Below are 13,289 nucleotides of genomic sequence, written 5' to 3' on the forward strand. Positions count from 1 at the left end.
CTTCAAAGCAACTATTCTTCATTATCATAGCCTGCCAGTGGTCTATAAAAGAAAACTTGAGTCCTAATCCTGTCATCTTAGTTCTGCTTAACCTTCATCAGGGGAAGCTCACTTCTCAAGACTGAGGTCTCCAGTTCCATTCTGGATCACCCTGATATTGGACATTGGACTGCAACCTAAGGATTCATTCTGAAAGAACTCTTTGCAACTCTAAAGCTCACCCTCTGTACCATGAAACGGACTTAAGCATTCTATTCATATCTCTACATTTAATGACGTCCGGTTACTTCAGGGTGGAGGGAGGTATTGAGTCATTAACCGGGGCTGCCTCCTATCCGCAGGCAGGCTCCTTGTCAGGCTGCAGCAGCTCCCGTCCCAGCCCAGGAGCAGAGGGAGCAGCTCAGGGGGCTGAGTAGGAGGCGGAGATTGTGATGGGATGAGGTGAATCCTGGAAGGTGTTGGAAGCGCTGTGCCCTCAAACCATTCAGCTGCCTGGGCATCTCCCCCTGCTCTCCTGGTGACACACAGACATCCCCTCTGGGTCCTGTTATCACCCAACACGACAGCAGGTGGTGCCACACACCCAACTAGGTTACCTGAGTGCTTTACCTAAGCCACTCATGGATCAACAATGGAGGTATCAGCCAATTTCTCAGCTCCCCAGCCTTGCACCCCTGCTAGAACATAATTAGCAATCTGTACAGTGTAAACTCATTAATTAGTTTGTTCCCTCCTCGATGGGAGAAGATCTACACCAGCTTCTGCTAATGGAGCTAAGAATCCCAAACATTTCACTCAAAAACACACTGATTAAGATAAAACATGAATCAGGTTTATTAACTACAGAAGGTTAGACGTTCAGTGATTATAAGTGATAACAAACAGATCAAAGCAGGTTACCTAGGAAATCAAACAATCTTCCAGTCTAAGACTTGTACACACTAAATAGGATTTGAATCAGCACTATCCCACCCTGACTGATGATACAAGGAGGCTTACAGATTCTTGAGGCGCAGGCTGTATCTGCTTTTCAGCCTTGGTTCCCCTCTCCCATTCAAAGTCCTTTGTCTTCCTGAGCTTCTTGTAAGTGTTGAGTGTGGGGGCGTGAAGACAACTGATGATGTCACTACACATCTTTTATAGTTTCTTCCAGCTTGCTGGAAAGTCTGTGTATGTGACCGGGGTGTGTGTGTATGTGCCACTATTGGCCAAACATTCTCCATTTTCTCCGTACTCCCTCCAAGGAGATTTTCTTATACAGAGTTCCCATGCTAGTGGATTCTTCCCTGGATGAGTGTTGACACCTCACAGGCATACTTTGTACAAAACATACTATAATTATATCACCATGATAAATATGGGGTGCAGAATGTCACAGGGATGAACCAGAGAGTGGGGAGGAGAGGAGCGATTGAGGGGCAGGGCTTTGAGGGGAAGAGGCAGAGCAGGTGCAGAACCTGGGGGAAGAGGCAGGGCAGAGAGGCAGGGAGTCAGGCTTCCAGTTACCAGCATTTAGAAATATGGCAACCCTATGAGTTGTATATAGACAGATTCCCCAATTTGTGATGCTGAAAGAGCACAGTAACTTCAGGAGAGGGTTTAAAGTCTCTTTTACTGGCCAGTCAGTGATTCAGGGAAGAGGGCCCAGTGCCGTATCACCAGCCAGCTCTGCATGCAGTTCAATCTGAGAGCCAGAGCACCAGGAGACAACTTTAGGTCCCTTTATGAGTAAAGGGCTGGAGTAGCCTATCCCGGATCTGTTGAGTCCTCACCCCATAGATGATGGGGTTTAGCATGGGGGGCACCAAGAGGTACATGTTGGCCATGAGAATGTGTAAATGCTGGGGCACATTGTGCCCAAAACGGTGCGTGAGGAAGGAGAAGAGAGCTGGGATGTAAGAGGATAAGATGACACAGAGGTGGGAGCCGCAGGTCCCAAAAGTCTTGAGCCGGGCGTCCTTTGTTGGGAGGCTGAAGATGGCCCTGAGGATCTGGGTATAGGACATGGCAATAAAAACCACATCTTGACCGATCACGAAGAATGCCACAGAGAGGCTGTAGTAACTACTGACGCTGATGTCAGCGCAGGCCAGCTTCACCACGGCTATGTGCTCACAGTACGTGTGGGAAATGATGTTGGTTCTGCAATATGGCCACCTCCTCGCTAGCAAGGGAATGGGCAGTACGAGCATGGCACCACGTAGCACCATGGCCAGGCCAATTTTAGCCACCATGGGGTTTGTCAGGATGGTGGAATGTCTCAGGGGATCGCAGATGGCCACGTAGCGATCTAAAGCCATGGCCACGAGGACCCCAGACTGTATTGCAGTGAAGCTGAGAATGAAGTACATCTGGGTGAGGCAGGCACTGAAATTGATCTCCCTGGAATTGAACCAGAAGATGCTCAGCATTTTGGGTAGGATGGACGTAGACAGGACCAGGTCAGTGACAGCCAGCATGCAGAGGAAATAGTACATGGGCCCATGGAGGCTCAGCTCTGTCTTTACGATGAACAGGATGGTGAAGTTCCCCAAGGTGGCTATGGCATAAATCACGCAGAAGGGGATGGAGATCCAGACATGGGCTGCCTCCAGGCCAGGAATGCCCAGCAGGATGAAGGTGGAGGGGTTGGTGAAGTCAGTTGAGTTGGAATCTGACATGGAGTAGGAGAGAAGGTGTCTAACGCTGAGGGACAACGGTGTCTCCTGCATATACCGTACGTTCCCCTGACTTCCTGTATGTGTCCAGGGTCTAGGGTGATGGTCACAGGACAAACAGCTGTATGGAGACACAATGTTAATATGAGACACTACATGCACAACCGGAGGCTGTTCTCTTGGATGAAACAGATTGGTCACTCTTCATACACTGAAAAATGACATTTTCATTATTCAGACGAATGAATTAAGAACACCTGACCCTACAAATGCCAGTTCCATATTTGATGGTGTTCCCTGCATCAAGAATTCCTATGCATCGTGGGGTGGGAAACCTTAATAGGCACCAGCAGGAAACACGAATGGATATTGGTTATCCCTTATTGTTCCCTAGGCCTTGTCTACACTGCCACATTTTTTCACCAAAGGGCAGCATTTGGTGAAGAAATAATGGAGGTGTAAACACTACAAAGCCACTTTCGAATATGTAACTGCTCAGTTTCAGTGATGTAATTAAGGTAACTTAATGAGACTTGTAAGGCTTTTTACGCAAAATTTTTGTCGCTGAAGTGCCAGTATAGACACCGTGCTTGATTTTATCACTGTAATTGGCCCATTGCTTTTCTCCCACTCTCAACTTCCCAAGCCCCTGGCAACACTCACCATGCTTGTAGTGTTCACCGGCATGTGTGCTTGTCATGGGTCAGCGGGAAAGTGACTGGTGTGTTACCAGAAGTGTATTTTAATGTAGTGTTTCAATGCTGTATGTGTACTTAACAATAATCCTTCTGTTTATTGTTACTTGTGCTTCCCCAGATATGTGCTTGAAAGGAGGCACCCTCTCCTCTCCAGCCAAGTGTGTCCACCGGATAAGAAAGCACCCGAGATAGAGCAAGGAAGATATATTCTGGGAGGTGCTGCAGTACTCTGATGCAGACAAGACAGAATGCAGGCAGTGGAGGGAAAGCAACAAGCTGGAAAGAAAAGAAAATGAAGCATAGACTAGGGATGCAATGGAGAGGCTGATAAAAGTTTTGGAGCACCAAAAAGAAATGCTGCATTCACTCCTGATGCTCCAATCTGAGCAGATGGGTGCCTGCCCTCCCCTTCAGCACATTCACACTCTTTCCCATTTCCTTCCCAAACTCCACCCGCACATTGCTTTCTGATTTCTGGGAAGTCTCACTTTACTGTTCACTCCACTTCCACAGACACCTTTTGAAATGAAAACTGGACTTACACTCAGCTGTGTGTGTGTGCCTTGGTATCTGTCTGCTCAAAATCAGCAGCCAAGTGTTCTGCTCAGCAGTGCACCCCTGAGCAAACTTTTCACCCTTTCCTTCACAAATATTACACAAAGTGCAACACATGGCTGCAACCAGGGGAATATTTTCCTCATTGACATCTAACCTGTTATAAAGGCATCGCCAGCGCACTTTTAATCTGCCAAATGCACATTCCATGGTCATCCTGCTCCTACTCAGCCTATTGTTCAAATGCTCCTTCCTGCTACCCAGGTTTCTCATGTACAGCTTCATGAGCCCCGGCACTGAGGGGTTTTCCAGGTCTCCCAGGATCACTATGGGCATTCCGACATCCCCTACGGGGGTCTTCTAGTCTGGAAAGAAAGTCCTTGCTTTCAGCTTTTTGTAAATACCGGTGTTCCTAAAGATTCATGCATCAAACACTTTTCTGCACCACCTTGCACTGATGTCAATGAAACACCCGTGGTGATCCATAAGAGCCTGCAACACCATGGAGAAGTACCTCTTCCAACTGATATATGCCATTGCAAGGCGTCTGGTGCCAAAACTGGAATATGCGTGGCATCTGTCACCCCTCCGCAGTTGGGGAAACCCATTTCTGCAATGCCATCCACAATGCACGTTGCCAAGAGTCATGGTCTTGTGCAGCAGGATGTGATTAATGGCCCTGCACACTTGCATTAATGCAACCCCCAATGATTGAATTCCCAACTTCAAACTGATTTGTGACTGACCAGTAGCAGCCTGGAGTCGCCAGCTTCCACAGTACGATTGCCACACGCTTCTCCACCGAGAGCGCAGGTCTCATTTGGGTGGCCTTTCCCCACAGAGCTGGGTGAGCTCAGCACACAGTTCCAGGAAGGTGGCTTTCCACATCCAGAAGTTCTGCAGCCACTGCTCACCATCCCAGACTTGCATAACGATGCGATTCCACCACTGAGTGGAATAGATAAGTACCCACACCTATGTCTATGACCTTTTATCTAGACCAATAGACAATGGAGAATGGCATGGGGGGGTTTCAGTGTTGTACCCACAGACTTAACAAGTACACCACAAGTGCATACATACATGTCACCCATACGCACATACATACTAGCCTATGGGGTAAGTGTACCCTAACATTTCTGTGGGTGAGGAATGAAATTTGGGTATAAGAAGAAGGATTTCTGGCACTTGCCGTATAAAAGAGGTGACCCACCTCGATAGAGTACTCCATTTCTTACTCTACTCTATTTCTTACTTATTCTCCTCCACTCTCTCTATTCTATCTATTCTGGCTATCTAGATGACTGCTACTATTAGTAGGCTATACTTGTTCTTCTTAAACTTTAAGTTAGTCAAGTAAACCCTAAGTTCACTTTAATAGCTCATAGCATTAGTTTCTTCTAAGCCCTGCATCCCTCACTCAAGAATTGAGAAACCTGAACTGCAAGGCTGTTCCTGTGTCTCTTACTACCAGGTTATCAAGGAAGGGTGTGAGTATATTAACCAAAGCTTTGTTGCATATAGTACTATATTATCATATGTATCTTTTGAATAGCAGTGATGCAATTGTAACTTTGTAACTCTGGTTATTTTACCATTTACTTACTATTATTGATTTTAATAAAAAGTCTTTAAGGCTCTATCTGTCTCAGTGTGAGCTTCCTGTCACACCCCCGAGGGTCCTTTGTAAATTCTGTGGAGCCTGAGTCGGGACAAGAACTTTTATCTTCTGATCAAACAGATTGGCAAGTCTAAAACCCATACTATTAATATTAATGATTAATGATTAATATTATTAATAAAATTAAAATTAAATGACATTAAATTAATAAATTAAATTTCCATATTATCCAAAATAATATTAGTCATACACCCTAAATCAGGCTACACCCCAGAGCTGAGACAAATTATGATTGGGAGGAAAAATTTAGATGGAAAAATGGGAATGAGGATTGGGAGTTCTTTAAGAGTTTATGAGGGAGCTAAAAGCAATGATTCCACAATCAAGAAAGTGGAGAACTTTGGTAAAAAACCCAGTTCAGTAGGAAAGTGAAGGCAGCAATTAAGGGGGGAAAAGCAACATAGAACAAAGGGAAAATAGGTAGCAAGCAATACAAATTGGAAGTTATGAAAATTGATATGGGACGTTAAAGACATCAGGGGGGAATCCATGCTTTGCAGGGCTAAGGAGAACAAAAAGGAGGTTATTAAGTATATTAAGAAGAAAAGAAATCCTAGAAAAGGTAAAGGCCAATTCCTAGAGGGAGAAAGGAAACTTGTTAATGTTGCGGAAAAGGTAGATGTGTTCAAGAACTATTTTTGTTCTGCATTTGGAAAGAAGCAGTATGAGGAGTGCTGTGTGCAATTTTGGTCACCGCTGTCTAGAAAGGATGTAGAGAAACTGGAAAGGATCCAGAGGTGACCGACAAAGATGATCCAAGCAATGGAATGTAAACCATACAAGCAAAGGCTGAAGGAATTGAGTATATTTAGTTTGGAAAAGAGGAGACTAAGGAGGGACATGATATTGGTCTTCAGACACTTGAAAGGTTGCCATAAAAAAGATGGAGAAAAGTTGTTCTCGCTTGCCACACGGTCAGGACAAGAGGCAATGGGATCAAACTACAGCAGAGCAGATTTAGACAAAATCTCAGGAAAAACTCCCTAACTGTAGGAACAGGAGGTCAACGGAACAGTCGCCTAGGCAAGTCGTGGAAGCTCCTTCACTGGAGATTTTCCAAAGGTGGCTGGAGTCATCTGTCCTGGATGGTTTAGACACAACAAACCCTGCATCTTGGCAGGGATTAGACTAACTGACCCTTGCAGGTCCCTTCTCACCATGTGACTGAATGATTCTACAATGTAAAATCCTAGTGTAGACCAGTCTTAGTCAAACACAAGTTATGGAGCTCAATACAGGGGTAACTGGGTTAAATTTAATGGCTTGTGTTATACAGAAGGTCAGACAGGATGATCTAATTGTCCCTTCTGATCTTAAACCGTATGAATCTATTGATAAAGAAAGTAGATCAGGCATTTATATTTACTTTGTCTCATAACACACGAACAAGGGAACATTCAATTACATTGCACATCTGAACATATAACACTGAGAAAAGAAACTTGTTTATATAATCCATATTTGGCCTGTGGAACTCCTTGCCACAGACTTTATTGGAGCAAAGAGCATAGCTGAATGGGATTCACAAATGGATTGGCCATTGTAGATGATGCTGGTGGCTAGTTAAGGGTGTCTGACACCTTCAATTAGGAGACTTCATTTTCAGTTGGTTATAAGTTTGCCAAATTTTAACTGTTTGGACTGAAATTTCCCACACTGGGTGTCTGCTTCTGGCTGAATTGTTTTTTGAAAGTTTCAGGCATCACAGTTCAGCTAACTTCTCAAATGAAGCCAGGAGAAAAGATGTCATGCCCATGTTTAAAAATTCATATAATTATTCCAGTGAGGAGCCCTAGGACCTCCATGCTTTCTATCAGAAAGGCAGGTGAGAGCCCCCCCACCCCCATTAACAGCCAGAGCCCTGAAATGCAAGAGAAGGAGGTGAGAGTACCTGTGCATTAATTCACACACAGCTTACTCAGTTCTTCCTCCAAGGGGAGCAAAGAGGGCCATTTTGGCCAGTGATATTGGAGCAAACACATCTCCTGTGGCAAGGGCCCTGGCATGTTTAATGGCTCTGCAGAGCAGAAAGGACCACAGACCTATTCTCTATCCCATCACGACCATGTTGCACTGGGTTTTTCGAGCAGGTGAGCTCCTCAGCAAGAGCTGGGTACCTGTGAATTCTGAGACAGATGTGTCTTACCTGGAAATCCCCCACAGGCAGCCGTTTCTCACACCTCTCTCACTCCGGCATCTGCAGCAGCATCCCACGCTGAGAGCTGACACAGGGGTGTGCATCATTTATAATATAGCTGTGTGCAATCCCGGGGCGGGGGAGGAATTCACTCAGCCTCTAGGGGAGAAGCAGCATCTGAATGGAAACAGGTTGGAGACGGGAGACTCTCTAGCCAATGACTCTCTTTCAATGTTTACACTTCTGTGCTATTTATCCAGCTTTAGGAATAAACAGTAATTAAGAGACTTTCCCAAAGGGAGATGAGAACCCTTGGGCTCTCTGCTGAGTCAGAGAGGAATTGGATGCTCTGTGTATTTGTTTATTTTTAAAAAGTAGTTGATTACTAAGAAAACTAGGGATAATGCCCAGCTCTCCATAGGGTCTGATACCCTGTAAAGGCCCAGTATTAATGGGTAGATAGTAGCCAGAGAGAGCTGGAGAAAGGTGACTGAGGGGAGACACGAACACTTTCTGCAGGCAAATGGAGCTATTGGTAAGGGATCAGAGATCAGTAATTCTCATCAGTAACTATCATCATACTGTGTAGCAGGTTTCATTGAAGGATCTTCAAAACACCTGTCAAAGGGAAGTCATTATGAACATATACCCATTATACTGATAGGTAAACTGAGGCAAAGGGAGACATAACTCAGTGAAAGTCACACAGAGAATAACAGACAGAACCCAGTAGCCCTGACATCCCTGCTGTAACCAAGGTCTCTCCTTTAGTAACTGAGGGCATGACAAGAAGGGAATGGAAACATGGTGTTGCAGGGTTTGTTCGTTAGGTGGATGTGACAGACTTGCTCAGGATGCAACCTGGAACTGGGGTACTGCTGAGCCCTCTAGAATATCAAACTGGGCTTCCTCTCACACAGTGAGGCTGCGACAAGCTGCAAAACTCTCCAGGTTTTATATTTTCACAGCCAGACACAGCCAGGGACGCACCCAGTTACAGTTACATGAATGCTTTCACTAGGCACTTATGAACCAACAATAGAGAGGCTCCAGGCAATTCCCTCCACCCCTCCCCAACCTAGAACCCCAGAGCTGTACCGTCTTACCCTGGTCAGAAGCCCGGTGAGTGTAAGTTTATTACCCAGTGTACTATTGGGTTATCCGGGAGAGGGGGCGGGCGGAAGCCCGCCCCATGCTAACGGATCCCCCCCCAGCCTAAGGGGAGGATCCACAGGGCCACGGAAACCCACTAAGTGCGGGGGACAACTAATAAAAGAACAGGGACAGGAGTGAGGTCAAAGGGTCATAAGGAGGGAGCCTGATGGGGACACCGAGCAGAGAACCCCGGACAGCGCCCACTGCTCCTCGAAGGCGTCAAGGGAGCCAGCGGACGCCGCCCAGAGGAACTCCGCCCGGAGACGTGAGCGGACGAGGGATCGGAAACAAGCCCCACAGTCGCAGGAGTCTCCGTCGGCCAACCTCCTCTCCCTGGTCGCGTAGATGGCCTTTTTAGCCAGGGCGAGGAGGAGGTTGACCAGGAGGTCCCGCGACTTCGTGGGGCCACGGATAGGGAGTGCATGGATAAGGAGGTGAGGGGAAAAGTGCAGCCAGAAACGTAACAGAATGTCGGTGAGGAGCCGGTATAGGGGCTGCAACCTGGCGCACTCTAGGTAAACATGCGCCAGGGTCTCCCTCACGCCGCAGAAGGGGCAGGTGTCCGGGACAGGGGTGAACCGCGCCAAGTACACGCCCGTGCTCACGGCCCCGTGAAGGAGCCTCCAGCTGATATCCCCGGCGGGCCTCGGGACCAGGGTGGAGTACAGGCTGGCCCACCGGGGCTCCTCACCCTCCACAGGTGGCCAGGGGTCCCGCGACGGGGTGTCGGGGCGGGACGCGAGGTGAGAAGTGAACGGTATGGAGCACGAGCGCGTAGAGTTGTTTCCTTGGCGCGGTTTGGAAACGGACCGGCTGCAGATCGTGCAGCCGGCTGGCGGAGAAGGGGCGGGGGGGCCGGTCGGGTCCACGGGGCAGGGGCCCGATGAAGAGGTCCGGAGGGCTCGGGGTGGGGGGTGGGCGGGGCGTGCCCTCACGCAGGACCCGGTCGAGGTAAGCCCGAGCAGCGGGCGGCAAAGCGGCCCTCACCTCCTGTAGTACGCGCCGGGGAGTACAAGGTCTGGAGAGCCCCATCCGCCGAGCGAGCGTCAGGGGATCCAGCCAGTCTCCCTGGTCGTAGTCCAGGAGGTCTCCGACCCTGGTGGCTTCTGCCAGGACCAACCTCTGGCGCACTGCGGGGGACTCCGCCACCTGCACACGGAGCTGAGGGTTGTGTAGCAGGGGCTCCGCGAGGAGGTCTGCCCCCTCGGTGGCCGCCACGGACCTGGTCGCAGAGAACAGCTTCCAGGTCCGGAGGAGGTCCTGGTAGAAGACCGGCAGCCCGGAGAGGTCTCGCGGAAGGCCCCTCTGGTCGAGATAAAGGAGCTGCCGGTCGTATCGGAGCCCTCGGAAGCGGCGCAGGAAGGCTTGCGCCAGGGCTCTCCATGCCGGACTACCCGCACCATAAAGGAGCCTCTGCAGTGCCTGGAGGCGGAAGACGTGGACCTGAGTGCGGAGGCACTTCAGGCCCTGCCCTCCCTCCTCCAGGGGCAGGTGGAGTACCCCTGCAGGGACCCAGTGCAGTCCTGGCCAAAAGAACTCCAGCACCACCCTCCGGAGGTCGGTCAGGAACACCGGGGCCGGGACCAGGGTGTTGAGCCGGTACCAGAGCATGGACAGGACCAGTTGATTGAGCACCAGTGCCCTCCCTCGGAGGGAAAGGCACCGGAGGAGTCCTGTCCATTTCCGGAGCCGCTCCGCCACCCTGCCCAGCAAACCTTGCCAGTTCTCCGGCGGAGAGGGATGCGTGGCAGAAAGGTAAACGCCGAGATAGAGCAGCGGACCCGCGCTCCACCGGATGGCCTGAAGCGCGGGCGGGAGGGAGCTCGCCTGCCACCCGTCCCCGACCACCAGGCCAGAGCTCTTGACCCAGTTGATCCAGGCGGAGGAGGCCGCCGAGTACACGGCTTGGCAGGCCTCCACCCGCGCCAAGTCGCCCGGGTCCTGGACCACGAGGAGCACATCGTCGGCGTACGCCGACAGGACCAGCCGCAGCTCCGGCTCCCGAAGCACCAACCCCGTCAACCTCCTGCGGAGGAGACAGAGGAAGGGCTCGATCGCCAGGGCGTACAGCTGGCCCGAGAGGGGGCACCCCTGCCGCACTCCCCGCCCGAAGCTGACCGGCTCGGTCAGGGTCCAGTTGAGCCTGACCAGACACTCTGCGGAAGCGTACAGCACCTGGAGAAAGCCCACAAACTGGGGTCCGAAGCCTAACGCCTGCAGAGTGCCCAGGAGATACCCGTGGTCCACCCTGTCGAACGCCTTCTCCTGATCCAGGGACAGGAGGGCGAACGACAGACCATCCCTGCACCCAAGCTCCAAGAGATCCCGGACCAGATACAGGTTATCGAAGATGGTACGGCCCGGGACGGTGTAGGTCTGGTCTGGGTGGATCACGTCCTCCAGCACGGACCCTAGCCGAATCGAAATGGCCTTCGCAACAATTTTATAGTCCGTGCTGAGGAGCGAGATGGGACGCCAATTCCGTAAATCGCGGAGGTCCCCCCTCTTCGGCAATAAGGCGAGCACGGCTCGCCTGCACGAGAGAGGGAGGACCCCGCTCCGCAAGGACTCGGCCCAGACGGTGACTAGGTCTGGGCCGAGGACGTCCCAGAACACGCGGTAGAACTCCACGGTCAGCCCGTCCATGCCCGGGGATTTATTGGTGGGCATGCGACGGAGGGCTTCCGAGAACTCGGCCAGAGTGAGAGGCAGCTCTAGCCGGTCCCGGTCGCCCGCGCTGACCGTCGGGAGTCCGTCCCAGAGCACTTTGCAAGCGGCAGGATCGGTCGGATCCGGGGAGAAAAGGCGCGCGTAGAAGGTCCGGGCCCTCTCGCACATCTCCGCCGGATCCGTGAGGGGGGAGCCGTCCTCCGCCAGGAGGCAGGTGACGTGCTTCTTGGCCCCCCTCCGTTTCTCCAGGGCGTAGAAGAAGCGGGAGCCGCGATCCATCTCCCGAAGGAGGCGGATGCGGGATCGAACAAAGGCGCCCCGGGCCCGATGGTCTTCGAGGACCCGGAGCTCCTCCCGCTTCTCCCGGCACGCTCCGCAAAGGGATGGATCCTCGGGGCTGGCGGCCAGACGCCTCTCCAGCTCTAAGACCTCCCGCTCCAACTGCCCTATCGCCGCATCCCTCCGTCGGCTGGCGCCCCGGGTGTAGTCACGGCAGAAGAGCCGGGCGCGCACCTTCCCCACGTCCCACCACCGCCGCGCCGAGGGAAAGGCGCGCCGCTGCCCTCGCCAGGCCAGCCAGAACTCCCGGAAGGACGCCACGAAGCCCCCATCCTCCAGCAAGCTGTTGTTGAAGTGCCAATAGGCCGGCCCCGGCCTCTCCGCGCATAGAGAGGCCGTCACGGTGACGAGGTGGTGGTCCGAAAAAGGGGCCGGCCGGACGCTGGAGGACTGGGCCCGTGAGAGATGGAACCGGGACAGATAGATGCGGTCCAACCGGGAGTGGCACGACCGATGGGCTCCCACCCGGACATAGGTGTACGTGGAGGCGTCGTCCGGGTGGTGGTCGCGCCAGACGTCCACCAGGGAGTGATGGGCGACGATCTCCCTGAGGACGTCCGCGGCGGCCGGGCTCTGCTCGGTCCCCGAGCGGTCCCGCTCCTCGAGGACGGTGTTAAAGTCCCCGCCCAGGACCAGGCACTCGCGAGGATCCAGGGAGCCGAGGAAGGCGGACGCCTGCCGATAGAACTGCAGCCGCTCCGGGGCAAATGCTGGGGCATAGATGTTGATGAGGTTGACCACAAGCCCACCATGCGGACCCGGAGGTGCAGCAGGCGGCCCGGCACAGCCTCGGCGACCCCCAGCACCTCTGGCCGTAGGTCGGGGGAGAACAGGGTAGCCACTCCAGCCTGATGGGTGGTGAGATGGCTGAAGTAGACCCCGTCCCCCCACTCCAGCCGCCAGTTAGCTTCGGCGGCCGGATCCGTGTGGGTCTCCTGCAGGAAAACCACGGAGTACCCCCCCTCCCGAAGGAAGGAGAGCACCTGGCTCCTGCGGAAACCCACCCTACAGCTCCGGGCGTTTAGTGTGGCAAAGGTGATGACTGCCATGAGGAGGGCTGGGGGGGATCCACGTCAGCAGGGGCGCTCACGGCCCCCGTTGGGCCGCGCAGCAAACTGTGGCCCACCCGGCGAGCAGGAGTCACGGAAGCCGCGCGCCCGGTGGTAAGCCGCGACATTCTGCTTCCCGGTCCCCTTGCCCTCCCCTATGAGGGCCCGCGTGGCCAGGAGGATCCGGTGGAAGTCCCCCCAGCGCTGGAGAGCAAGCACGACCTTGTTGCGGGAGCCCCGGACGTCCTCCAAGAACTCCCGCAACTCCTCTCGCAGCGTATCGGGGGGCGGGGTCGCTGGCCTCCGGGGGTCCACCGGTGGCACCTCTGGCGCAGCCCCGTGGCCCAC

The 13,289-nt window shown here is 52.6% G+C and overlaps 1 protein-coding gene across 1 annotated transcript; it reads right to left on the reverse strand.

Moving 5' to 3' along the window:
* Window positions 1–1,712: 1,712 nt before the first annotated feature.
* LOC120383078 (olfactory receptor 52R1-like) lies at window positions 1,713–7,899 on the reverse strand. Its single transcript, XM_039500713.1, has 2 exons — window positions 7,738–7,899; window positions 1,713–2,778 (listed from the first exon to the last, which is right to left on the reverse strand). Exons 1-2 carry the CDS (start codon window positions 7,833–7,835, stop codon window positions 1,713–1,715), a joined length of 1,164 nt encoding a protein of 387 aa, XP_039356647.1. The 5' UTR covers window positions 7,836–7,899.
* Window positions 7,900–13,289: the final 5,390 nt, after the last annotated feature.

This window comes from Mauremys reevesii, linkage group 1, assembly GCF_016161935.1.
Source record: "Mauremys reevesii isolate NIE-2019 linkage group 1, ASM1616193v1, whole genome shotgun sequence".
In the NCBI taxonomy this organism is placed as follows: Eukaryota; Metazoa; Chordata; order Testudines; family Geoemydidae; genus Mauremys; species Mauremys reevesii.

Excerpts from the sequence above, each read along its gene's own strand:
- LOC120383078 (XM_039500713.1), bottom strand. The coding sequence starts at position 7,835 with ATGATGCACACCCCTGTGTCAGCTCTCAGCGTGGGATGCTGCTGCAGA. Across the intron at positions 2,779-7,737 it reads TGCCTGTGGGGGATTTCCAG|CTGTTTGTCCTGTGACCATC; the intron begins GTAAGACACATC and ends GTCTCCATACAG.